Source organism: Leopardus geoffroyi, chromosome E1, assembly GCF_018350155.1.
Source record: "Leopardus geoffroyi isolate Oge1 chromosome E1, O.geoffroyi_Oge1_pat1.0, whole genome shotgun sequence".
NCBI lineage: Eukaryota > Metazoa > Chordata > Mammalia > Carnivora > Felidae > Leopardus > Leopardus geoffroyi.
The window spans coordinates 42,838,219-42,862,820 of NC_059330.1; the positions used below are offsets into that span (position 1 = coordinate 42,838,219).

General features: G+C 45.7%; 2 protein-coding genes and 1 long non-coding RNA gene across 4 annotated transcripts in view; 2 read left to right on the top strand and 1 right to left on the bottom strand.

Moving 5' to 3' along the window:
* Window positions 1–1,409, top strand: part of MEIOC (meiosis specific with coiled-coil domain) — a 20,371-nt gene extending 18,962 nt beyond the window's left edge. The window contains exon 9 of the mRNA XM_045489186.1: window positions 1,398–1,409. The gene's annotated coding sequence lies outside the window, so the exon portion shown is untranslated. The remainder of the gene's footprint in view (window positions 1–1,397) is intronic.
* CCDC43 (coiled-coil domain containing 43) lies at window positions 315–9,833 on the bottom strand. Of its 2 annotated transcripts, XM_045489191.1 has the most exons (5): window positions 9,630–9,833; window positions 5,605–5,692; window positions 3,665–3,800; window positions 2,141–2,199; window positions 315–594 (listed from the first exon to the last, which is right to left on the bottom strand). In XM_045489191.1, the coding sequence occupies exons 1-5, from the start codon at window positions 9,831–9,833 to the stop codon at window positions 407–409; spliced, it is 675 nt and encodes a 224-aa protein (XP_045345147.1). In that variant the 3' UTR covers window positions 315–406. The 2 variants fall into 2 exon arrangements, with proteins under 2 accessions (XP_045345147.1, XP_045345148.1); XM_045489192.1 differs by lacking the exon at window positions 2,141–2,199.
* A 17-nt stretch (window positions 9,834–9,850) lies between these two features.
* On the top strand, window positions 9,851–16,555 carry LOC123603836. The gene is made up of 2 exons (XR_006715064.1): window positions 9,851–10,053; window positions 16,223–16,555. It is a non-coding gene; the product is annotated as an uncharacterized LOC123603836 (long non-coding RNA).
* The last annotated feature ends 8,047 nt before the right edge of the window (window positions 16,556–24,602 follow it).

A 24,602-nucleotide genomic window follows, 5' to 3' on the forward strand; every position in this document is an offset into this window, starting at 1 on the left:
GCTCCCACATTTCATCTCGGGAAAGGAGTGGTCATGATTCTGCTCCTTTAGGATGAAAACTGTAACTGTCAGCTTTCTGAATATTTCTGTTATTGATCCTAGGTAAGGGAAGACTTTTTAAGTAGCCAAAAGGAGCCAGAACTTCAAGATTAAAATATAAAGTTGCCGCCATTCCAGATCTTTGGTACAGACATCAACTACAATAATCTGATTACCCACACCACACAGACATGGCACATTTTGTAATTAGAAGTGTTTGTGATTTTCCTTTTGACCATGTAAACAAAAGGGACATGCCTTGGGAAACCACTCTGCAATGTTCTCTCATTTCTCTTAAATACACATGTGCACAATCAGCTCTCCCTTTGATCAAGTCCATGAGGAGAAAGAACAGAGTGGACCAAGGTTATCGCTTCCGCTCCCCTCTTTGTGTCCTTTTCTTTTCCTTTTCCTTGCGTTCCTGCTTGGCTAGTTTGTCCCTCTCCCTCTGCAGCTTGTCCTGTTCCTTCTTCCTTTGGGACTCATCCCGAAGTGAGTCTCGTTCCAGTTTTCGGGCATTGAGGACATCTTCCACATTGGTGTTTCGGAACAGAGCTACAGATGAGTTAAGGGATTAGGGTACAGGTCACACAGGCCTCAACTACTGCTCTTTCCTTATTCTTGCTGTCCTCCCTCTACATGTTCCTAATCTTTACAAGAAAATTCCTTATGATAATTTATCTTTGGTCTAATGGGAAATCCTGAAACTACCATTACAAACGTTTAAAATTAATCCTCAGAATAAAAACCTCAGACTTATCTAAATTTAAATGTTAAAATATTTTATGAAAATGAAATTTCATTCCAGAATAAGCACTTAGATCATGGCAGACTATTGTTGAAGTATCTAGGCTACTTTTAGTCAACAAGAATATCAATGTAACTGGCAAAATTTTTATGTACTTGGCACTATTAAAAATGGCTGGCTCACTCAGTTAAGCATCTGACTTCGGCTCAGGTCATGATCTTGTGGTTTGTGGTTTGAGCCCCACATCAGGCTCTGTGCTAACAGCTCAGAGCCTGGAGCCTGCTTCGGATTCTGTGTCTCCCTCTCTCTCTCACCCTCCCCCACTCATGCTCTGTCTCTGTCTCTCTCTCTCTTTCTAAAATTAATAAACATTGAAAAAAAATGCTTGAAAAGAGGTAAATAAGTTGTTTAACCTTACTAAACTTTATCAATTTGCTTTTTTCCCTACACCACTGAAGCTTAAGCAAAAACTATGTCCTAATAACCACAAACTCTGAATTTATAGAAAATACAAAATAAGTTTAACCAGTTAGAAAATACCTAGCCAAAAATTTTACCCCTCATTTCTTAGGACTTTAAAAATACAACCTGGGGTGGCCGGCTGGCTCAGTCGGAAGAGCGTTTGACTCTTGATCTCAGGATTGTGGGTTCAAACCCCATGCTGAGTGTAGAGATTACTAAAACAAACAAACAAACAAAAAAAACCAAAAAACAAAAAGCTTAAAAAAAGAACCCCTGTTACTACCAAACAAGCTCCTTCCTACTCTTAAAACATAACTTTTATTGCTTTAGTGCTTTAAAATAAGTCAGTCTTCCTCTTCTGTGATAATCCACCATACTTGTCTTTAAGAAGGTGGGTTCTTAAAAAAACAAACAAACAAAAAACAGTGGATTCTAAATGTAGAAACTTCTCATAAGTGATTCTTTTGGGACGTTCCTCAGCACTTGTTTCCACCTGTCCGTAACTTTAGCTCAAAAGTATTCAGTGTTTGTGTTCTCTTTCTGACAAATTATAAAGTCTTTGAGGACAAAGTCACATTTTAATCTTATTTTAGTTTGCTTCCATCACTGGGGATCCCAGTGCTATACACAGGGTGTATTGATTCTTATTTTCCCTTAGAAATTCTTAAGAAACCCTTCCTCCCTTCACAATACAGGTGAACATGTTTTCTTCGGGAAAAGTTCTTGTTAAGAGTGACCATTTATGGTTGTCCTAGCAATGGGGCTCACACGCTGGCCTGACATGAGTTCCTATTGGTAAAAGGGAGGCCCCAGCAATGACAGCAAAATAAAAACTGTTCCTCAAGAGTATTTGATGGAGAAACACTTGGGGATGGACACAGAGAAGGATACATTTATCAGAACCAATGTTCATTGTGGTGGCGCCTGAATCATCCTTCTCATCTGCTTCGGTGAGTGATGTCAAGGAAAGTCCGATGGAAAACAAAGGCTAGCACATCCCAACCCAACATCAGAAAACATTCGACGAAGTGATGGGTAGGAAAAGCATGCTGAAGAAAAACTGTCAGGGATGTGGTGGTAACCCCAGGAGAGTCATCTTTAAAAATCTCAACATGGGGAAAATTATTCAGAGCTACTATAAGATCCTTATCTCCTGGCAGCTGAAAAGAAACTTAGCCTGGTCTGGGTGGACTGGCCCAGGACTTGGAAGCCAGGGGATGGCGAGATGACTTCTAAAACAGTGCTTCTCAGGGGCACCTGGGTGGCTCAGTCAGGCGTCCAATTCTTAATTTTGGCTCAGGTCATGAACTCATGGTTCGTGGGTTTGAGCCCCCTCATTGGGCTCTGTGCTGTCCACACAGAGCCTGCTTGGGATTCTCTCTTTTCCTCTCCCTCTCCCTCTCAAAATAAAAAAAAATATACTTAAAAAAAACCCAAAACAAAACAGTGCTTCTCAAAGCATGGTTCCCAGATCTTCCTGGCAACTTGTTAGGAAAGCACATTCTTAGGCCCCACACTGGACCTACTAAATCAGAAACTGGGGAGTGGGGCCCAGCAATCTGGATTTTAACAAGTTCTCCAAGGGAACCACTGCTTAAAACATTGTTCTTTTCTAGCCCAGGAAATGAGACTGTGTCATTGGAACCCTAGCTCTGCTGACCCTGGCAATAAAAACATCAGGAGAAGAACAAATTGGCCCAAAAGAGCCTAACAATTATTTCCTAAGCTCGTGACGAAACAACATTTCCAGTATCATGTCGACCACATAAGGCACCACATACTCCAGTCAAGCAGGCTCTGGAAGCTAAGCATCTCCTAAACAATTTCAAACTCAAAGGGAACCAAGCCTGTCTCTGGTCAAGGGCAACTGCCTTTGGCATGGTGCCCAAATTCCAGATTTGGGGGTGTGATCTTTCAATTATGTGGTCACTGGAGTATTAAAAAAAATAATGAGATTCAAATGAAACTGCCCCAAATTTGGGAATCCTTCATCCAAAATGATCTGTATTCTAGTCCTGGTTTTGCCACTAAATCTATGCATATCTCTGATTACACATTCCACTCTCACTGTCTCCGTTCCCTCATCAACTGGGAAACGAATATAAAGACTGGTTATACGTATGACACTGTACTAGGCAGAAAGGTATTATACAAATATAAACATACAGCTGCATCTTAGTTTCTGGAAATACAATATAAACAGTCCATTATTAAGGCATTATTTCTTTCACACTGACGTTTCCAACTATCCCAATATCAATTCTCACACCCACGAAGGGCCAGAGATCAATGCCATTTCAGAGAGAAAAATTAAACTACACGGAGAGATTGGCAACTTCCCAAAGCTCACTGCAAACCAGCAAACATGTCTGACTTGAGCCTCAGGGGATGGACCCAAGACTCCAAAAAGGATATTCTTCTTCATCTGTCACATCAGCATACTGGGCCAGGAGGGCAGCTTTTCTCTGTTTCTCTTCTTCTGACACCATCCTGGGCTTCACCACAATCTGTGCCTGCTTCTCAATTAGGGTGGCAATGGCCTGTACCTCATCTGGGAGGGGAAGGGAAGGGAGGGACAGCAAGGTTGTATGTAAGAGAAAACAAGCTCACCGAACCACCAGTCCAACCAGGCAGTGCTTGCAGGCAAGGCAATGGCATCTGCTGATTCTTTAGGGCCCTGGGGTTCAAAGGAGGTGCCTCAGGGGCCAATGAGAAAGGAAAGAAAAGGCCCTGCAGGCTAGGCTTTAGGTCTTGTATCTATCTTCAATCAGAGCAGCCGTGCTTTAACCTGTTTTATAAATTGAAGTTTTGCTGCTTTACCAAAAAAAAAAAAAAAAAAAAAAAAGTCAGGGCGCCTGGGTGGCTCAGTCGGTTAAGCATCTGACTTTGGCTCAGGTCATGATCTCATGGTTTGGGAGTTCAAGCCCCACATCGGACTCTGTGCTGACTGTGCAGAGCCTGCTTTGGATCCTCTGTCTCTCTCTCTCTCTGCCCCTCCCCTTGCTTGCGAGCTCTCTCTCTCAAAAATAAATACACATTAAAAAAAAAAAAAAAAAAGTTGGGGCGCCTGGGTGGCGCAGTCGGTTAAGCGTCCGACTTCAGCCGGGTCACGATCTCGCGGTCCGTAAGTTCGAGCCCCGAGTCAGGCTCTGGGCTGATGGCTCAGAGCCTGGAGCCTGTTTCCAATTCTGTGTCTCCCTCTCTCTCTGCCCCTCCCCCGTTCATGCTCTGTCTCTCTCTGTCCCAAAAATAAATAAACGTTGAAAAAAAAAAAAAAGTTGAAAAGCACTGCATTAGAACCATAGAAAATTTGACTGCAAGCATGCAACTCTCTCTCCTCTCAAACCAGAAACATAAGAAGGAATCTAGAATCAACTTATGCTGGTCCCTTTCATAATGATGATGATGCCAGGTGAAATATGTAATTTTTTTAAACGTTTATTTTTGAGAGAGACAGCATGCATGAATAGGGCAGGGGCAGAAAGAGGGACAGAGGATATGAAGCAGGCTCTGTGCTAACAGCAGCGAGCCCAAGGCAGGGCTGGAACTCTCGAACCACGAGATCATGACCTGAGCTGAAGTTGCATACTCAACCGACTGAGCCACCCAGGCAACGCCATAGATTATTTTAAAATAAAGTCAACTAAGTTCTCCATTCTCAAAGAAAGGGGGCAGTGGTGTCCAGTAGTGGTTTTTATGCCTGGACTCACACTAGAATCATCTGGTGCAGCTTTTTAAAAAATGCCAATACCTGAGCCCCAACCCCAAAGACGTTTCTACAACTAGTCCATGGTATGGCCCTAGCACTGGCACGTTTTAAAGTATATCAAGTGAGTCTAATGTACAGCCAAGACTGGGAACCAATGTGTAGTGTAGAATAGATTCAAGTTTGGCTTCTAGGATTTCAGTTTTCTGCAGTTAATCTGTCATACTAATGGTGAGTATATTAACCCACTTCTCTTTCATTTCCAGGGGTGACAAATTTAGCTGAATAAAGCAAAACATCAACCACAACTGTTATGAAATGAGAATACGGAAAAGGTAGGAGGTGGGAAAATATAGTTGGCCCCATACCTGCCATGAAAATCTACAAGGGACAGTAGTAAGAGGATGAAAAGGAAGAAAGCAAAAGCCACAATGGAGGGGACTATGGTCAGGTGGAATGGAAAACTGTAAAAAAAGAAAAGGAAACCAACATCCAGCTAAAAAGTTCCAGTAAGCTGCTGGGTGTTTGCCAGCTTAAATTATCTTATGCAAAATGCGTAGAAAATAGCGAAAACTCAAAATTCTCTAACAGCTATACAGTAAAGGTCATTGGAAAAGGCACTGCAGTTTAGACAAACTCCCAACTCTACCTTCTCTTTTCACTTTGGTGACAACATTCTGACTTTCCGACCATCGTTCCACAATCTCCTTGCAGATGTGAAGAAGAGAATCTTCCTCCTAGTTGGAGAAATAGACCAATTAATTTCCCGAGGCCCTCAGCCTGAACAAAGCCCATGCACAGGGCACAGCTTGCCTGCTGGTGAGGAGAAGTCACGGGGAGGATCTGGGGGCCACAGAACAAAAAGCATGTTTCTGTTTTGAGGCTCTGCAAACAGAAGTAATCCTGTGTCTGAGGCCCAGAATCCACACCTGCTAGGTCAAAAGCACCCACTCCATCCTGCCAAGCACCAGGGGAAAGGATTCCCAATAATTCAGGACAGTCTTCCTCATACTTTTGGAGCAAAAACCTGTTGCCTGAATCAAAGCCGTGAAATCTTTCTTGGCTGCTACACTCAACTCAGTACATTCTCCAAGGTTCATCCACTTTCGAGCTGGAACGTATCCGTGACCTTGCTGAGCTGACCCACCTCCTTAGGTGATAAATGAGTAGATGGTCTCCTATCCAACCATCCTTTTGTTCACTTTACACAAGCACACGTATCGTCCACACACATGCCGATCAATCTTCCTTACCATGGTATAAGAAAAAGGATGTTGGCTTTGGTGTCAGACATACTTAAATTCAAACCCAGATCTATGAGCAAGATTCTTAACTTTCTGAGCTTCACGTCTTCCCAGGATTTTAGGAAAGATGAAAGAGAATGTGTACGAAGTCCCTACCCTGCTTGGCAAAGAATAGGCATTTCAACAGATATAGGTATTTCCCTCCATTTTCATTATGGCTGCTTCACCATCTTCATGCTCCACTCTTCAGAATGAGCTGTCAGAGTTCACATTTACTAAGTGCTTAGCATGTGCCAGGCACTGTTCTAAATACTTCACATAAGAACTCTTAATTCTTAAAACAATCCCAAGATATAAGTACCATTCTCAGTTTATGGATGTGGAAACCAAGGCCTAGAGGTTAAGTAACTTGCCCAAGGTCATTAAGTAATAAGTGGACTAAAAAGGATTTGAACCCAGCAGTCTAGCTCTGAGCCCATGTTCTCAACCATTCTATTATACCATCTCTCAAAGAAAGCGAGGAGAGACAGAACACAGACTTTTTTTAAGATTTTACTGGTTTTTTAAAAGTAATCTCTAGGGGCGCCTGGGTGGCTTGGTCGGTTAAGCGTCTGACTTCGGCTCAGGTCATGATCTCACGGTCCGTGAGTTCGAGCCCCGCGTCGGGCTCTGTGCTGACAGCTCAGAGCCTGGACCCTGTTTCAGATTCTCTGCCCCTCCCCTGTTCGTGCTCTGTCTCTCTCTGTCTCAAAAATAAATAAACGTTAAAAAAAAAAGTTTTAAAAAATAAAATAAAATAAAATAAAATAAAAGTAATCTCTATACCCAACGTGGGGCTCGAACTCACAACCCTGAGATCATGAGACACACGCTCTACTGAATAAGCCAGGCAGCCGACCCTATTTTGGATTTCCTTACTTTCCACCGAACAAAGGATTATATTCTCTACCCTGTGTCCTTTTTGGCACTCATGCCAAACATACAAAACTTCTTTGGTCCACAATTTCTTTCTTTAATTCAAGGAACCCCAGCAGGAAAAGTAAAGGAAGAAGAAGAAAAAGAAGGAAAAGGAGTGGCGAAGACTAAGAGAAAAGATGCTCTTGGAGGATGAGGTGGTTCATTCTCCCAGGGTTCACCCAGACCAAAGTAGTTCATTCATCCATTTGTTCATTTATTTATCCAGATACTGCCTGCCATGTTGAAGGCACTAAGATAAGTGATAAGAAATGAGTGAGAAACAGTCCCTGGTCTTAAGACACTGACAATTTAGAAGGCTAGTGTATAAATAGCTGCCCTAAAGTGTTACTACCCCCATTAATGTAATAATCCTACTTAAAATTACAACTCACCCCTCCATTCCACTTCTGATTCTCTTATAATATTCTTTTTTTCCCAGTACTTACTATTTTCTAGCATATTATATAATTTACTGCTTTTTTTTTCCCTCCTAGAATGTCACCCCATAAGGGGTGACAGGGATTTCTCTTTTGTTCCCTAAGGTACCCCAAGCACTTAGGGCAATGCCTGGTAGAGAGTAATCCATCAATAAAAACTTGATGAATCAATCAATCAATATAAATGCTACTGGAAGGAATTTTAAAAATGATAATAGAAAGCTTTTATTATTAACTGCTATTTGTTCCTGACAATATACACTGTCCTTGAATCTTAACTCAAGTTGCTGCTGACAAACTTCTTAATTCCTAATATTGAATCCGAGCCCAATCTGGTAGCTGATTTAGCTATGCCTTTTGTTTTTCCTAGAAAGGGATTTGGTACAATAGTCAGGGTCTTTTAGATACAGCCTGACTGACAAAAAGCAAGCAACACCGTGAATTATACATTTGACGTATACCATGTTCATTGGCCTTGCTGCTCTTTAAAGTTCCTTCTCAGGTGTTTCGTGTACAGGACCCCTGCCTCACCATATGCTTCCTGGCCAGTTCTTCCCAAAGCAATTTCCCATATAGAAGGGCTTGCGAAAATCAAGAGAAAATTAAGAATGGTGTGTGAATCAGGCAGAGAGAGCGAGAAGCCACTCTTAAAAATGTCTGTCTTCTGTAGTTCATGTAAACAAGAAGCAAACATAGAGAAATATGGTTCTAGATAACTCTTCTCACTTCTACCAAGAGACTGCTGATAGTCTAAGGCAAATTCATGCTTGCCTTCATCAACAGATGTGCAGTTCCAAATAATGACACCATGAAAAGAAGAGGTCAAGGAGCTAGTACCAATGAGTATCCAAGTTACTTCAACCTCTTTTTCACGGAGTCTTTAGAAACTTCCCAACTGGAAATAAAAACTAACTTAAACTGCTTGCCTTACACTCTTCCCCCCACCAACCTGCTATGTCAGGGTCCAGGAAAAGAATTTACTACGGCGTTCTATCCCCACCGAACTTATAAGATGCATCACAAGCTGTGTTAAAGCTTTCCCATTTATAGGTCAATCTCACCAGAGCAGACTTCGGGACTAAATGGGGCACCTTGCCAGGAGAACCTGAGACAGCTGCACTAGTGTTATATTTCAACCCTATGCCCAATCATCAAACTGTGTTTCCACCAAGTAAGTGTAAATGGAGATGAAGGCAGCAGAATGGTCAGGTTGGAAAAGTGGACAATCTGGTGATTTACTACTTAAACACAGATTAAAGTACACGTCTCAATTCTTGAATCTGCTTTTAAGAAGCTGGGTACCAAAAAAGAAGAAGAAGAAGCAGAAAAAGAAGAATACCAAGCTTCTCTCCCTCCCTTAAAACTCTGACCTTAATGGTCGCTTTGGCAGCACATATACTAAAAGCTGGAATGATAAAACTCTGACCTTATTTGCCACCTCCCCCAGCAAACATGGATAGTCACTGCATTTCTAAATACTGTAAAAGATCAAGCACAATATTTGCTTCCGTTTGGCCTAGGCCTACACCTATACCTAGACTTCTACCTCCAGCTTACCTTTTTTGAACTCCTACCTCCAAAATAGGAACCCAGAAGGTACTTCCTGCAGGCTTTTGTCATGGGATAGCACTGGGCACTGTCTCTTAAAGACCACAGACATCCCAGAGCACTTTACTCCTCTCTCTGAACACTGTCAACGGATGGGAATGAAATTGGTCGTTAGGCGTCTATGATAAAATTCTCATTTAGGCATTTCAGTGCCTTCGGAAGAAGACTCACTCAGCTCACCCACAGGGATCCAAGAGGGCCGTGTCCCCAGGAAAAAAGGAAAGCCACTCTTCTCTATGCACCTGCAACCTTCTGGCTTCCTAAAACCCTGGTTGGTGAGCAGCCCCCTTCCCCCGCGTCCCAGAGCTCAGAATATTCCTCTCCCATGGGAGACCACTAATCCTCTGGGACACAAGGTATGGGAAAGGGGGTACGAAGTACTGACAGGGGCCGCCAGGAAGCTAAAGGAACGTGTCCCGGCTTCTCACCAAGAAAGCAGAGAGGATCCCCTGCAGAGCATCCAGCCTCTCCTCTTCCTCCTCCTCCTGCAGGACACCCAGGATGTAGGCGCCGTAAACGGCTCGGTCCACTCCCAGCGCCTCCAACCGTCCGTCCAGCCACGACCCAAAGCCGCTGCCCCCGCCATCATTCTCGCCGGAGGCAGCCGCGGCCACTTCGCTGGGCGCCGCCATCTTGGGGTCAGGGTCCTGCCAGCCTCCAGGGCGCCTACCGCAGTGCCTGACGGGCCGCGCCGCGGGCGTACTGCGCATGCCCCTAGAGGTAACACACTCCCCGGCCCGTCTGGCGTAGAGCCAATCGACCAGTAGTGACCGGCTTGGGTATTTTGCACCTTCTAAATACAGCGCTAGTTGGTGAGCGCATGGTTACGTCATCGCTCGGAAACCCTGGCAGGTGAGTATTCTTAACAGACTTTTTTACAGTTGGGGAAGTTCTGAGGTTCGGTAACTTGGCTAAAGTCACGCGGCTAGGAAGGGGGCTGGGATTCAATTTCGATTCCAGCGCTTCGGTGCATCTCACCGAGCTGCCCTTCCGCGCGCCTCGGTAGATACTACGCCGCGCATTCCCACACAGCTTTCAATAGGGAACCTGCTGACTCTGTTCAGAGTGTTGGGAAAATAAGTAAAGTTCTGCACCATAAGATGGCGACGGGACTAAAACAAGCTCTAGTTCCTAGCTTGGAGACTCCTTTTCCTAAGGCTCTTCCTGCCCTGTTTGCAGCGCGGGAAAGCCACCACCAACGTGGAAAACGACGCTATAAATTACCCTTCCCACCTGCATTTGGGGCTCAGATCTTTGGAGAAACTGTCTCCTTTGAGCCTGCAGGTATTAAATAAATCTCCAATCCACCAGGATCTCCGAGTGCCGCTTGGTTTTTCCGCCAGCGTTCCAGCCTGGTTCCGTAACATATTTGGTTGGTTCCCTGACCAGGAAACCCAACTGCGCTGGCCCACTGTTGCCACCGGTTTGGGAGATGGGCGAGGCGGTGACGGAGCGAGGAATCGCAGAGGAGAAGGGGAGCCCTGCCTGATTTTCGGCAGTACCCTCAGTCGCCCAGGCTGGCCCTGCTCCGTCTTTCCTGCGGTACTCAGAGAGACCTGGTAGGTGAGGACCTGGACCCGATGTCGGAACCAGTAAGGCTGGGGCCCCAACCCAGTCAGGGCCATCCAAAAGGCTGGAAGGGGGACCTGATCACTCCCCGGAGACCTCAGTGGTCTCACAGGTAAAAAATTCTGTGGGAGAGAATGTAATAGCCTCTGGTATATGTGTGTGTAAATGTGCAGCTCAGCCAGGCTTGCCAGTCGGTTCGAATTTGTGGCTCCACAGATGGGCACCCTTAAGGTCCCCAAAAGTCTACAGAGTCTGAGTGGTGTCTTGGTGAAAGGCATCAGTCCAGGGTGGCATCGAATTAGACTCTCATTGTAAGTCACAAAGCTGAGCCCACCACGGCCAAGCCTTACCTAAAGTTTCCCTCCAGACCGCAACCAGTGGAGCATCTGTTTGGTCCTCTCATCTGAGGGGATAACCCCTTTTTTGTCTGTCTCTGTGACACTGAACACGAGAAAGGGATTAGTAATGGAGTCAAAACAGTAAGCCCAAGATTCTTGAAGTCCTGCTTAAAAACTTTAAGGGATTCTTTAAAAGGGATTCTCAGGCGACTATGAGATGAAAATGATACCCAGGAAGCTAAGAACCTTTGGTGAACTAGAATGGCCCACGTTCAATGTAGGATGGCCCCCAGAAGGGACATTAGATGCCCAGGTGCAGCGGGTTTGGCTAATAGTCACTGGGAACCCAGGTCACCCTGACCAATTTCCATATATCGACTCCTGGCTTGAAATTGCCTGAAATTCCCCACCTTGGGTGCGATTCATTCATAACAAGCAGAGTCAGGCAAAGGGTTTTAGCTGCCTCACCTGGAGACTCACCTGGAGAACCAAAGAAGCAGCCCACCGCTCCCCCGGTATTTGCGGGGGACCCAGAGGAAGGCCTTGTCTTTCCGCCACCTTATGACTCTCCGCCCCCTGCCCCCCACCTTGCCCTGGGGCTTAAAACTCCTCCTCCGTCGATCTCTCCTCCAGCCCAGATCTGCCATCCATCTCTCCTTACCCCCAGACCTGGAGAACCCTCTCTCACCAGGGCCAGCAGCCAGATTGCAACCCAGACCAGACCTGATGCCCTCCAAATGCCAGTAAGGGAGACGAGAGAACCTGAAAGAATGAGGACGGAACAGTCCAGCCCAGCCGTTCCATGGTGTATTATCAGTCCTTCTCTATAACCGACCTTCTTAATTGGAAGCACAGCACTGCATCATACTCTGAAAAGCCACAAGCAGTGGTCGACTTGATGGAGTCCCTCTTCCAGACCCACCGACCGACTTGGGAAAATTGCCAACAGTTACTCTGTACCCTGTTTAATACAGAAGAAAGAAGGAGGAGGATGAGGGAAACGCGACAGTACCTAGAAGACCATGCACTGCCAGGCATCAATGACCCTGCTGCCTGGGCTTGAGCTGCCGTGCCTGACATGGGACTTCACCACAGAAGAAGGACAGGCTCACATCCATTGGTACCAAAAGGATCTCCTTCAGGGAATTTGAGCTGGAGCCAAAAAGCCCATGAACATGACTAAAATAACATCAGTCACACAACAGCCTGGGGAGTCTCCCGGAGACTACCATGAAAGACTGTGTGAGGCATACCGTGTATACACCCTGTTTGATCCCGAGGCACCAGAAAGTCAACAAATGGTAAATACCTCCTTTGGCACAGGCTGCCCTAGACATCAGGAGAAAATTCCAAAAGTTAGAGGGCTTTGCCAGAATGAATATCACTCAGTTGATAGAGGTCGCCAATAAAGTTTCATGAACAGGGAAGTCACAGCTGAGAGAGAAGCTGAAAAAAGACTAAAGAAGAGGGCCACCCTTCTCGCAGCAGCACTGAAAGAAACGGAAACCACCAAAAGGGGGAAAGGCCAGAGCCCCCTTAGCAAAGACCAATGTGCCTACTGCAAGGAAAAGGGACACTGGAAGAATGAATGCCCGAATCAGAAGGGGCTCCCAAAACCCAGCCAATATTGAGAGCAACCCTGAGATGGGAACCTCATTGGTCTGGCTGAGCTAGAATCAGACTGAAGGAGACCGGGCTCTTTCTGTCTTGGCCCCCATGAGCCCACGGTCAAAATGAAAGTAGGGGGCCAAACAATAACTTTCATGGTTGACACTGGGGCTGAACATTCAGTTATCACTTACCCGGTAGCCCCTTTCAGCCAAAAGACAGCAACCATACTTGGGGCTACTGGGATGCGGGCAATACAACAACTTTCTGTCAGGCTCGACAATGTGAACGTGGGGCCACAAGGTCTGGCAGGAGTTCCTCTACTTGCCTGACTTCCTGATTCCCCTCCTGGGCCGAGATCTGCTCTCCACACTTGGGGCCCAAATAACTTTTGAACCCACTGGACACACTAAGCCTCCAATTAAACCTGAGGCAGAGGGAAACCCTGGTCCTGGCAATTACCATGCCAAGGGAAGAGGAGTGGAGACGTCTGTGCCCAGGCCCAACCCTGTAGTCCATCAGAATTCAGGCTTGCATTCCCCTCTGTATGGGCCAAAGATAACCCACCTGGACTAACCCGGAATTGGGCCCCCATTGTTGATCTGATCCCTGGAGCCCAACCCCAAAGACAAAGGCAATATCCCCTTCCACTCGAGGCTAGAATGGGCATACAGGAGCACCTGATCAAGCTCAAAGAAACAGGTATTCTAATTGAACACCAATTGGCTTGGAATACCCCACTCTTGCCAGTCAAGAAGCCAGGAGAAGGATACCGGCCAGTACAGGATTTGAGGGCCATTAACAAAGTGACTTTCCTTACAGCCAGTGGCCCTGAACCCGTACAGCCTCAGCCAAGTTCCAGGGTCAGCCAGATGGTTTACATGCCTCGACCTAAAGGATGCTTTCTTCTGCCTCTGCCTGGCTCCTCAAAGTCAACCACTGTTCGCCTTTGAATGGACTGAACCTGTTACAGGCCACCAGATGCAGCTGACCTGGAAACTTCCCCAAGGCTTCAAGAACTCTCCCACTCTTTTTGGGGACGCACTGACTGCAGACCTCGCCAACTTTCCGAGGGAAACCACAGGATGTGTCCTCCTCCAATATGTAGATGATCTCCTCCTTGCCAATGACACCCAAGAGAACTGTGCAAGAGGCACAAAGGCTCTCCTGCAGCTCCTGTCCAACTTGGGGTACCGGGCCTCTTGGAAAAAGGCACAGATTTGTCAACAGCAGGTCCGATACTTAGGCTTCCTCCTCACAAAAGGAAAAAGAGAACTAGAACAGGAAAGGAAAAAGGTTATCATCATGTTACCACAGCCCCAAACAAAACGAGGCTTGTGTGAATTCTTAGGAGCTGCAGGGTTCTGTCGCATTTGGATTCCCGAATTCTCAGCCATAATGAGGCCCTTTTGACCAATTGGGAGAGCCATAGCGGGAGCTCCCCACCTGGACTGAGGAAGCGAGGGCCGCTTTCGCAGAAGTAAAGTCGGCTCTGGGACGAGCTCCAGCCCTGGGTTTACCTGACATAGGAAGACCTTTTAACCTCTTTGTATGTGAAAAAGACAAAATAGCCCTTGGAGTTCTCACTCAGAACATAGGGCCCTGGCAACGGCCAGTAGCCTACTTGTCGAAAAAGCTTGATTCTGTGGCCACAGGGTGGCCCCCGAGTCTTAGGGCACTAGCAGCCACAGTCCTGCTCATCAAGGAGGAGGACAAACTCACCCTGGGACAAACACTTAATGTTAAGGTTCTGCACGTGGTCACGTCCCTCATGAACACCAAGGATATCGTTTCCTCTCCAACTCTTGGCTGACACAATATCAAGGGCATCTCTCCGAAAACCCAAGCGTCACTCTCGAAATAGTGAGGACACTGAATCCAGCCACTTTCCTCCCCACGGAAGAAGGGGAACCTGACGATGACTGTTCCAAAGTAATAGATGACATCTATACCAGCCACCTGGACCTCCAAGACCAGGCTATAACAAGCCCAGATATCACCCTGTTTAGCGATGGGAGCAGCTATTTACAAGAGGGCACGCGAAAAGCAGGATACGCAGTAACCACAACTACCGTAGTTTTAGAAGCCAAGGCATCGCCAGAAGGATGGTGGGCACAACAAGCTGAACTGTACGCCCTGACCCGAGCCCTCATCTTTAGCAAAGACAAACGAGTCAACATCTATACTGACTCTCGGTATGCCTTTGCTACAGTGCATGTACACGGGGCCATATGTAAGGAAAGAGGCCTCCTTACTGCTGCAGGAAGAACTATTAAAAATGAGGAAGAAATACTAACCTTCTCAATGCTGTATGGCTGCCAGACAAGGTAGCTATCCTGCACTGCAAGGGACACCAGAAAGAAAACAACGCCATAACTCAAGGAAATTGCCTGGCCGACAAAGCACCCAGAGCGGTTGCCTGTGATGACCCAGGCGAAGCTCCCATCTACACTATGACTCTCGTACCCCCAAGGGAGGCCTTCCTGCTCCTTTACACAATAGGAAAGAAGTTGGGCCTCGACAGAAGGGGGCACACTAAGCAAAAAGGGATGGTGGGTCATGCCAAACGGGCGCATCTTTGTCCTGTCATCTGTGGGAAAACACCTAGTCAAGGAATGTCACCAACTCATGCACCTGGGAAAAACTGCACTAGAGGCCCTCCTCAAAAAGAACTACTGTGTCAGCAAGCTGCTGGCATGCCGAGCTATCAGTGAATGATGTGTCACGTGTGCCAAAAACAATGCCTGGTCTGCCCCATGGCCCCCACCTGGCATACAAAGGATGGGGGCCACCCCTTTCGAAGACTTGGAGGTGGACTTCACAGATAGACAACCAAATAGAGGATTCAGGTATCTTGTAATAATCTGCACATATTCAGGATGGGTCAAAGCCTTCCTGACCAGGACGGAACGAAGTCGTGAGGTGGCCAAAGCTCTCCTATGGGAAGTTGTGCCTCGGTTTGGTCTGCCCTTAACCATAGGGCAGTGGTGACAACGGACCTGCATTTGTGGCAGACATTATACAAACCTTGATCAGGTCCCTCAACATTACCTGGAAACTATACACTGCTTACCAACCCCAGTGCTCAGGAAAGGTAGAGCAGATGAATTGCACCCTTAAGGAAACCCTGGCTAAGTTCCACCAGGAAACTAATCTCCCATGGCCATATTTACTGCCACTGGCCCTCTTGCATGCCCGATGCATGTCTGGGGCACTGGAATTCTCCCCCTTCAAGTTACTATATGGGCGGCCTCCCCCACGTTTAGGAAAACTCCCAGGAGACCAACACCAGATTGGAGATAAGGAAATAAGGGAACAGCTTCAGGCCTTGAGGGCAGTCCTAAATAAGTTACAAAGATACACCATAGAGAGGGCTCCAATTTCTTTAGGGACCCCCGTTCATCCCTTTCTGCCAGGGGACTCTGTATGGGTCAAAGATTGGAAGAGGGAACCTCTTAAACCACTGTGGACTGGGCCCCATACCGTTATTCTAACAACTCCTACAGCCCTTAAATTTCAGGTATCACCCCATGGGTCCATCACTCCAGAGTTAAGAAGGCCAACTCAGAGGAACCCTCAACCTGGTACAGTGATCCAGATCCAATCAACCTGCTTAAACTGACCCTCAAAAAGACACTGTCCCCTGAGGTCTCCAGCCCTGCTCCAGCCACACCCCGGAAGCTGGCTGGCCTGCGCACGGCAGAAGCTTGAGGAATCAACGTGTGGACCGAGCCTAGGGGTTTGGATGCAACTCTCCCAGCCCTTACCCCTTACTGGAGTCATAGCCCTGATCTTGCTTCTTGCTGTTGGGCTAATAGAGACTGCATCAGCAAACTGGACAAAAGATGAATGTTGGGTCTCACATACCTCCTCTGAATGGGAGGACTATTAAGTATTGCCTGTATATTATGCTAACCTCTCTCACCCTCACGACTGCCACATACCCACCTTGCCCCCAGGATTGTTATAAGACAATAAGGACAGTATCCCATGGTACCAGGAACGCAAGGGCATTCAGCTCCCTCACCTCCCTCCACAAAGATTGTTATAAGGGAAAGACACCCACCCTCTGCCAGTCGCCAGATGCCCAAGCACGTAAGTTTTGGACCGTAGAAATAACCCAAAATAGCAGAAGCCCATGTAACAAACAGAGTCTCCAGAAAGGAAAGCGAGTCTGCTATACATATCTTCCCCAACTAGGGACATCGGACGGGGGAGGAGTGCAAGATAGGGCCCTTCAAAAGGTCATAAAGGACACCTGGACCAGGCTGATACAGGCTGTAAAGGCAACCACTCCCCGGCATCCTACCAGGGTTTAAACCTTTAAGCCCTTAATTAAGTGCTTACCAATTCCCAGCTCCCAACGCTGGGCCAACACTATAAGTCCTTCACAAAGTGAATAACCACACCCAAACCTGCTGGATGTGCTTGCCGCTCAGCCGGAGGACTTACTTAGCCACTCCTATCGCCTTGGCCTGGGAAACTTCTGACAATCTCACAACCAACACCACTTGTCTTGATTGGACCTTGGCCACTGGGGTCCTTCTCACGAATGCTGGTAATCTAACTTGTACGGTCCCTGAAGGTATGAACGGCACTTCCCTATGTGGGAGAAATACAACCTTAAAAAAGAATACAACCCTATGGGGCGCCTGGGTGGCGCAGTCGGTTAAGCGTCCGACTTCAGCCAGGTCACGATCTCGCGGTCCGTGAGTTCGAGCCCCGCGTCAGGCTCTGGGCTGATGGCTCAGAGCCTGGAGCCTGTTTCCGATTCTGTGTCTCCCTCTCTCTCTGCCCCTCCCCCGTTCATGCTCTGTCTCTCTCTGTCCCAAAAATAAAATAAAACGTTGAAAAAAAAAAATTAAAAAAAAATAAATAAATAAAATAAAATTAAAAAAAAATACAACCCTATGCTCAACCCCTGGGGTATTCTATCTGTGCTGCAATTCGGCCTACTGATGCTTGAAGGCCAACTGGACTCAGATGCGCTATTCCTTCTTCCTAGTTCCGGAGATAACTGTATACACTGAAGATCAGTTCCTAACAGCCTTTAGCCCCAAGTCCCGGGCTAAACGGGCAGTCCTCCTACCCGTCCTGATAGAAGCAGGAATTGCAAGGGAATAGGAACTGGAATAGGAGGCATAGGTTCATCCGTAAGGCTGAACCACAAACTATCGAGAACTAAATGAAGACATGGAACGGGTAGCAGACTCCCTGGTAACCTTACAAAGCCAAATAAACTCCCTGGCAGCAGTGTCCCTCCAAAATAGGTGAGCCCTCGACTTCCTCATTTCAGAAAAAGGAGGGACTTGTATCTTTCTGGGGGAGGAATGTTGCTATTTTATAAACCAGTCAGGAATAGTCACGACTAAGATTAAGGAACTCAAGGAAAGAATTCAACGTAGACAACAGGAAAATATCAGTCACTGGAGAGGATGGGATCTCACCGACTGGGCATCCTGGCTGCCTGCCGTGGCAGGGCCCCTCCTTTCCATGATTTTACTTGTGATCATCAGCTCCTGTATACTAAGTACCTTGGTAATTTTATTGAAAACACTGTTGCCAAACTGCAGCACGTATCTTAGCCCTCCAGGGTACCAACCCCTAGAGCTAAAAGGTGATGCTTAATGAAAGATTTTTAAAAAGGAATCAAAGGTGGGGGGAGGGGGGCGCCTGGGTGGCTCCGTTGGTTAAGCATCCGACTTTGGCTTAGGTCATGATCTCGCGGTTTGTGAGTTCGAGCCCCGCGCCGGGCTCTATGCTAACAGCTCCGAGTCTGGAGCCTGCTTTGGATTCTGTGTCTCCTCCTGTCTGCCCCTCCCCTTCTCATGCTCTGTCTGACTCTGTCTCTTAATAAATAAACGTTTTAAAAAAAAATTTTTTTTTAAGGCATCAAAAGGGGGAATGTTGGGAAAATAAGTAAAGTTCTGCACCATAAGATGGCCAACGGGACTAAAACAAGCTCTAGTTCCTAGCTTAGAAACTTCTCTTCTGGGTACTTCTGCCCTGTTTGCCACGCATGCGAAAGCCGCCACCAGTGCAGAAGATGACGCTATAAATTACCCTTCCCATCTGCATTCAGGGCTCAGACCTTTGGAGAAACGGTCTCCTCTGAGTCCGCCGGTGTTAAATAAATCTCCAATCCACCAAGATCTCCGAGTGCTGCTTGGTTTTTCCGCCAGCATTCCAGCCTGGTTCTGTAACAACAATACCTGTCGTCACTATCGACTAGCACCACCTTTGCCTTTCCAAGCGCCTCCGGTATCAAAACTCAAGCTCCAGGAAACCTTCCGTGGTTCCCTGCAGTCTGTGTTAAGACCACTCTAGGGTGCTGCAGTTGCTTCTCTGTACTTAGCATGCTGCACTTAACGTAGTACCGGATGCAGTAGGTGCTCAATAAATGACCGGGCAACCTCAAGTCATTTTTTACTCGTTCATTCAACACTTAAATGCATATCTTTGAAGAGACTTCTCTACTCTTTTCCAGGCACTGTGCTAAGAGCTAAGTATCTGTGAAGAGGTGGTTTTAATGTCCCTGTATTAAAGGTAAGGAAACTGAGGCAGAGAGGCCCACAGCTACGGGAAGCCTAACTAGAGGCAAGGGCTCATGGATAGCAACCAGAGCTTCAGCTGACTCTGCAAAACACCTGGCTCTGGGCTGAAAGGAATTATCCAAGAACCTGGGTTGGCTTTTCCTAGACTGCAGAGAGGCTGGTAGGTCACTGGCCTGACTCCTGCATTCACTAAATATTTATTATCTACAGCGTGCATTGCTGCTAGCACCGAAAATGCAAAGATAAACATCACAAAATCTCTGCTCTCAAAGGATCTTCAGTCTGGTGGGAACAGGCATGTTTAATGACAATATAGCAAGATAAACGTTTTAATGGAGCCTTGTCCAATGGAGGTTGTAGTAAGGCGCACAGAAGATTAAGTCCTGTTGCAGTGGGGTTAGAAGCTGTGGAGATGGGGGCTGCCTAGTGGAAATGGTACTTGTACTTTTTTAGAGAATGAATCAAAGTTCTTTTTTATAATTTTTTAATTTTTATTTTTTATAGATTTTTTTTAACATTTTACTACTTACTTTTGAGAGACAGAGGGAGACAGCACGTGAGCAGGGGAGGGGCAGATAGAGAGGGAGACACAGAATCTGAAGCAGGCTCCAGGCTCTGAGCTGTCAGCACAGAGCCCCACGCGGGGCTCAAACCCATGGATCATGAGATCATGACCTGAGCCGAAGTCGGATGCTTAACCGCCTGAGCCATCCAGATATCCCGTGAATAAAAGTTCTTTAGGCAAAAAGACTAGAAGAGAAAGAGAGCAGACCCCGATGAAGGGAACTGTGTGCAAAAGTTTGTTAGGGACCTCCAGAGATTTATGTATAGCTTGAGCAACACAGTTCAGATAGAAGATTCTCAGGAAGTGACAGCACAAAGAAAGGTGAGCTTCTATACTTTGCAAAGGATCTCTTGAGAGAGTTCCCCATATTATTGAGATAATGTAAATGGATGGGCATGGAACACTAAAGCTAGGAAATATAAGATAGTGTGAATATTAAATCCATGACTGCTGTGTGCTTAGAATGTGACGGTAATGCAGTCAAAAGCCAAAGTCCTCCCCCAAAGACTTGCCCCTGTTTCAGTCCTCAAATACACCTTTTTTTTTTAAAGACTTTATTTTTAAGTACTCTCTATATCCAACATGGGGCTCAAACTTACAACCCCAAGATCAAGAGTCGCATGCTCCACTAATCAAGCCAGTCACGTGTCCCCTCATACACCTTCTAACCCAGTGGCTAACTTGCAGGTAGTGCTTGTCAGTTGGCCAACTTGGGAGCCATCATGACTCAAGGATCATAGCGTGAGGTCAGTACAGAGCCCCCAACCAGAAAAGTGCCATGAGGTTTTGTTAGCTTTTTTTTTTTTAACTTTTTATTTCGAAATACTTACAGACATCATGAGAAGTTGCAAAAATAGTACAAAGAGACCTGTGCCCCTTCTTCCTCTTTCCCCCAGTAGTACTATATAATTATAGTACGATATCAAAATCAGGAAATTGATATCGGGACTACGCACAAAAGTTTTTGAAGGCATCACGAGCTTATCACAAAACTGAGTGAAGGCTGCTCAGACCCTCCATTATAAAAAAAATGCTGGGGTGTCTGGGTGTCTCAGTCGGTTGAGCATCCGACTTTCAGCTCAGGTCATGATCTCACAGTCCGTGAGTTCCAGCCCCATGTCGGGCCCTGTGCTGGCAGCTCAGAGCCTGAAGCCTGCTTCGGATTCCGTGTCTCCCTCTCTCTCTGCCCCTCCCCCACTGACACCTTTGTCCCTCTCTCTCTCTCTCTCTCTTAAAAGTAAATAAACATTAAAATAATTTTTTTTAAAAATCCTTATTGGCCATGTTATTACAAAAGTTCTTGCTCATAGTTAAAAAAAATTTACAAATGGACAAATGACAATTTATAGGAAAAATCAATACAACGTTTTTCACTATAAAAAGATGCTGATGCATAATTTTTAAAATATGCAAATTAAATTTAGCGATGAGTTACCATGTTTGCCTCTCAGATCAAAAAGTCTTGGGGCCGGGCGCCTGGGTGGCTCAGTCCTCTGTGAAGTGTCTGACTCTTGATTTCTACTCAGGTTATGATCCCAAGGTGGTGGGACCATCCCACGTTGTTCTCTGTGAGTGTGGAGCCTGCCTGAGACTCTCTCTCCCTCCACCCTTCCCCCTCTGGCCCTCGCTCTCAAAAAAAAAAAAAACAAAAACAAAAACAAAAACAAAAACAAAAAAAAACTTTACAGAAAGTCTGATAATATGCTGTGTTGATCTGTGATTGGGTAGCAGGCACTGGAAAACGAAGCTGGAAGTAAATCAGTACAATCTTGTTGGAGGGCAATTTGAAAAGATCCAGCATTCTCCTTCTGGGAACTTATTATAATATGTGCATGTGTGCACAATGACATATCTTCAGGGATATTCATTACGGTGATACTTATTGCAGTGAAAGGACAGAAATAGTCTCCATTCTGTTACCGGGAGACTGGCTCAAGCTACAGAAAGGAGTACTGGACAGCTGTAAAAATGGAGGAAGCTCTTTATGTCCTGACAGGTAACAAAACTCAAGATAGATTGTTAAAGACAAAAGTGAGGCTCAGAACAGTATGTGATGTTTGCTTCCATTTGTGTTTGAAAGAAGGTGGGGTACAGAGAATACATACACATATGTATCCGTGCATGTGCATAAAATAGCTCTGGAAATATACACAAGGGGTGGGAGGGTGGTTGTCACTGAGGAAGAGAACACTGGGAGACTAGTTTCAAAACATCTTGTTTTAAAATTATGAGCTTTTTGTTATATTTATTTACCTTGCATTTGTTTTTAAAGAAATAGGGGTGCCTGGGTGGCTCAGTCGGTTGAGTGTCCCACTCTTTTTTTTTTTTTTTTTTCAACGTTTATTTATTTTTGGGACAGAGAGAGACAGAGCATGAACGAGGGAGGGGCAGAGAGAGAGGGAGACACAGAATCGGAAACAGGCTCCAGGCTCTGAGCCATCAGCCCAGAGCCCGACGCGGGGCTCGAACTCACGGACCGCGAGATCGTGACCTGGCTGAAGTCAGACGCTTAACCGACTGCGCCACCCAGGCGCCCCGAGTGTCCCACTCTTGATATCGCCTCGGGTCATGGTCTCACTGTTGTGGGATCCAGCCCTGTATCAGGTTCCACACTGTGGGCTCCAGACTGAGCTTGGAACCTGTTTGGGATTCTCTCCCTCTTTCTCTTGGGATTCTCTCTCTCTCTCTCTCTCTCTCTCTCTCTCTCTCTCTCTCTCTCTCTCTCCCCAACTGGGCATGCCAGTGCCCTCTCTCTCTCAAAATAAACAAACATTTAAAAAAGAAAAAAAAAAAAGAAACCCTACTTGAATACTTCCTCCAATCTCATTTTCTTCCCTTCCTCCCCAGAGGTAACCACTATTCCTGAATTTGGTGTTTATCTTCCTCTTGAATGTTTTGAAACATAGTATATCTTACACAGTATGATATACTGTGTATGTATGTATGTGTATGTGTGTGTATGTATGTATCCATACATATATATGTATCCATAAACAGAATGTCACATTGTTTTGCATGTTGGACTTTTCATTCTACAGTGTGCTTTTTTTCACATAAAACTGTTAAAAATATTTATGCATGTTGGGCACCTGGCTGGCTCAGTCAGTGGAACATGTGACTCTTGGTCTCAGGGTGTAGAGATTACTTAAAACTAAAATCTTTAAAATATTTACCCATGTTGATACATACAACTCTTATCCATTCATTTAAGCCACTGTATAGTATTCCGCTGCTTGAATATATCTAGTTGATCCATTCCTTTGTTGACAGGCATTTATTTATTTATTTATTTATTTATTTATTTATTTATGTTTTAACGTTTATTTATTTTTGAGACAGAGACAGAGCATGAATAGGGGAGGGTCAGAGAGAGGGAGACACAAAATCCGAAGCAGGCTCCAGGCTCTGAGCTGTCAGCACAGAGCCCGACGCGGGGCTCGAACTCACAGACCGTGAGATCATGACCTGAGCCGAAGTCGGACGCTTCACCGACTGAGCCACCCAGGCGCCCTGACAGGCATTTAGACCAGTTTTCCAAATAGTGCTCCAATTCACATCTTATAAATGTCTCTTTGTATGTTTGTGGGAAAGTTTCAGTAGGCCAGTAAGCATCAAACATATTTTTGCCACATACTCTTAGAAGTAAAAATAATTCACCATGCATTTCTAATGTATGAATGTGTATTTATTTATGAATTATATATGTGAACCACTATAACAAATTAGTGTGTCCATGATAAGACATAAAACATATAAAAGGGGGGATTGAAAAGTGAAGGAAGGGGCTCCTGACTGGCTCAGTCCATAGAGTATGCCACTCTTGATCTCAGAGTCGTGAGTTTGAGCCCCACATTGGGAATAGAGATTACTAAAAAAAAAAAAAGTGAACTAAATAACATATTATAAATATCCTACATATTGCAAAAATCTGTAGTCAAAATAAGGTTGCATATGCTTCATTACTTTGCCCACTTCTTTTTTTCTTTTTTTTTTTTATGTTTATTTATTTTTGAGAGAGAGAGAGAGAGAGACAGAGTGCGAGCAGGGCAGGGGCAGAGAGAGAGGGAGACACAGAATCGGAAGCAGGCTCCAGGCTCGAGCTGTCAGCACAGAGCCTGACATGGGGCTCAAACCCATGAACCGTGAGATCATGACCTGAGCTGAAGTCGGACGCCCAGGTGCCCCACCACCTTAACCGTTTTTGACTGGACAGTTCAGTAGTGCTAAGGATTCATTACTGGCAAGAATTTCTCTTGAACTTCAGTGATTTTTTTCACTTGTTGGCCAGCTGCCTCCCTCTCAATGCTGGTTGGATTTTCATTGAACCTGAGTGTTTGTACTTGGAGCATTCACTTGTGAGTAATCTAAATCTTGCTCCTTTGAACCAATTTTGTTAAATCCTGTGTCCACTTTGGAGGGTTAGGAAAATCAAATCCAGATAACATAATCTGGATTATGTTTTAATGTTTAATCCATCTATCTGGTCATATGTAAACTACATAGAATTCGAACACACAAACACACCACAGAGCTGAAAGAAAACACACAATACCCCTCCAGATATGAAGCTTCCACTTCCCCTTCCCCAGGTAACTCACCTGACTTACTACATAACCAAGGTGTGTGACAAGAGAGGCCCCGGGGAGGGCACCAGTGTCAATCGATTTACGACAGGTTAGCAAAGCTTACTTATGTTTATTCTTTTAGCTAAAAAATAAATTTAGGGGCACCTGGGTGGCTCATTCGGTTAAGCGTCTGACTTCGGCT

What these genes read in the sequence shown, in the direction of transcription:
- CCDC43 (XM_045489191.1), bottom strand. Translation starts at nt 9,833, where the DNA reads ATGGCGGCGCCCAGCGAAGTGGCCGCGGCTGCCTCCGGCGAGAATGAT. An exon ending in GATGTGACAGATGAAGAAGA is followed by an intron (nt 2,200 to 3,664) that starts ATATCCTTTTTG and finishes GACATCACTCAC; the next exon opens with CGAAGCAGATGAGAAGGATG. An exon ending in GAACATTGGTTCTGATAAAT is followed by an intron (nt 595 to 2,140) that starts GTATCCTTCTCT and finishes ACTCATCTGTAG; the next exon opens with CTCTGTTCCGAAACACCAAT.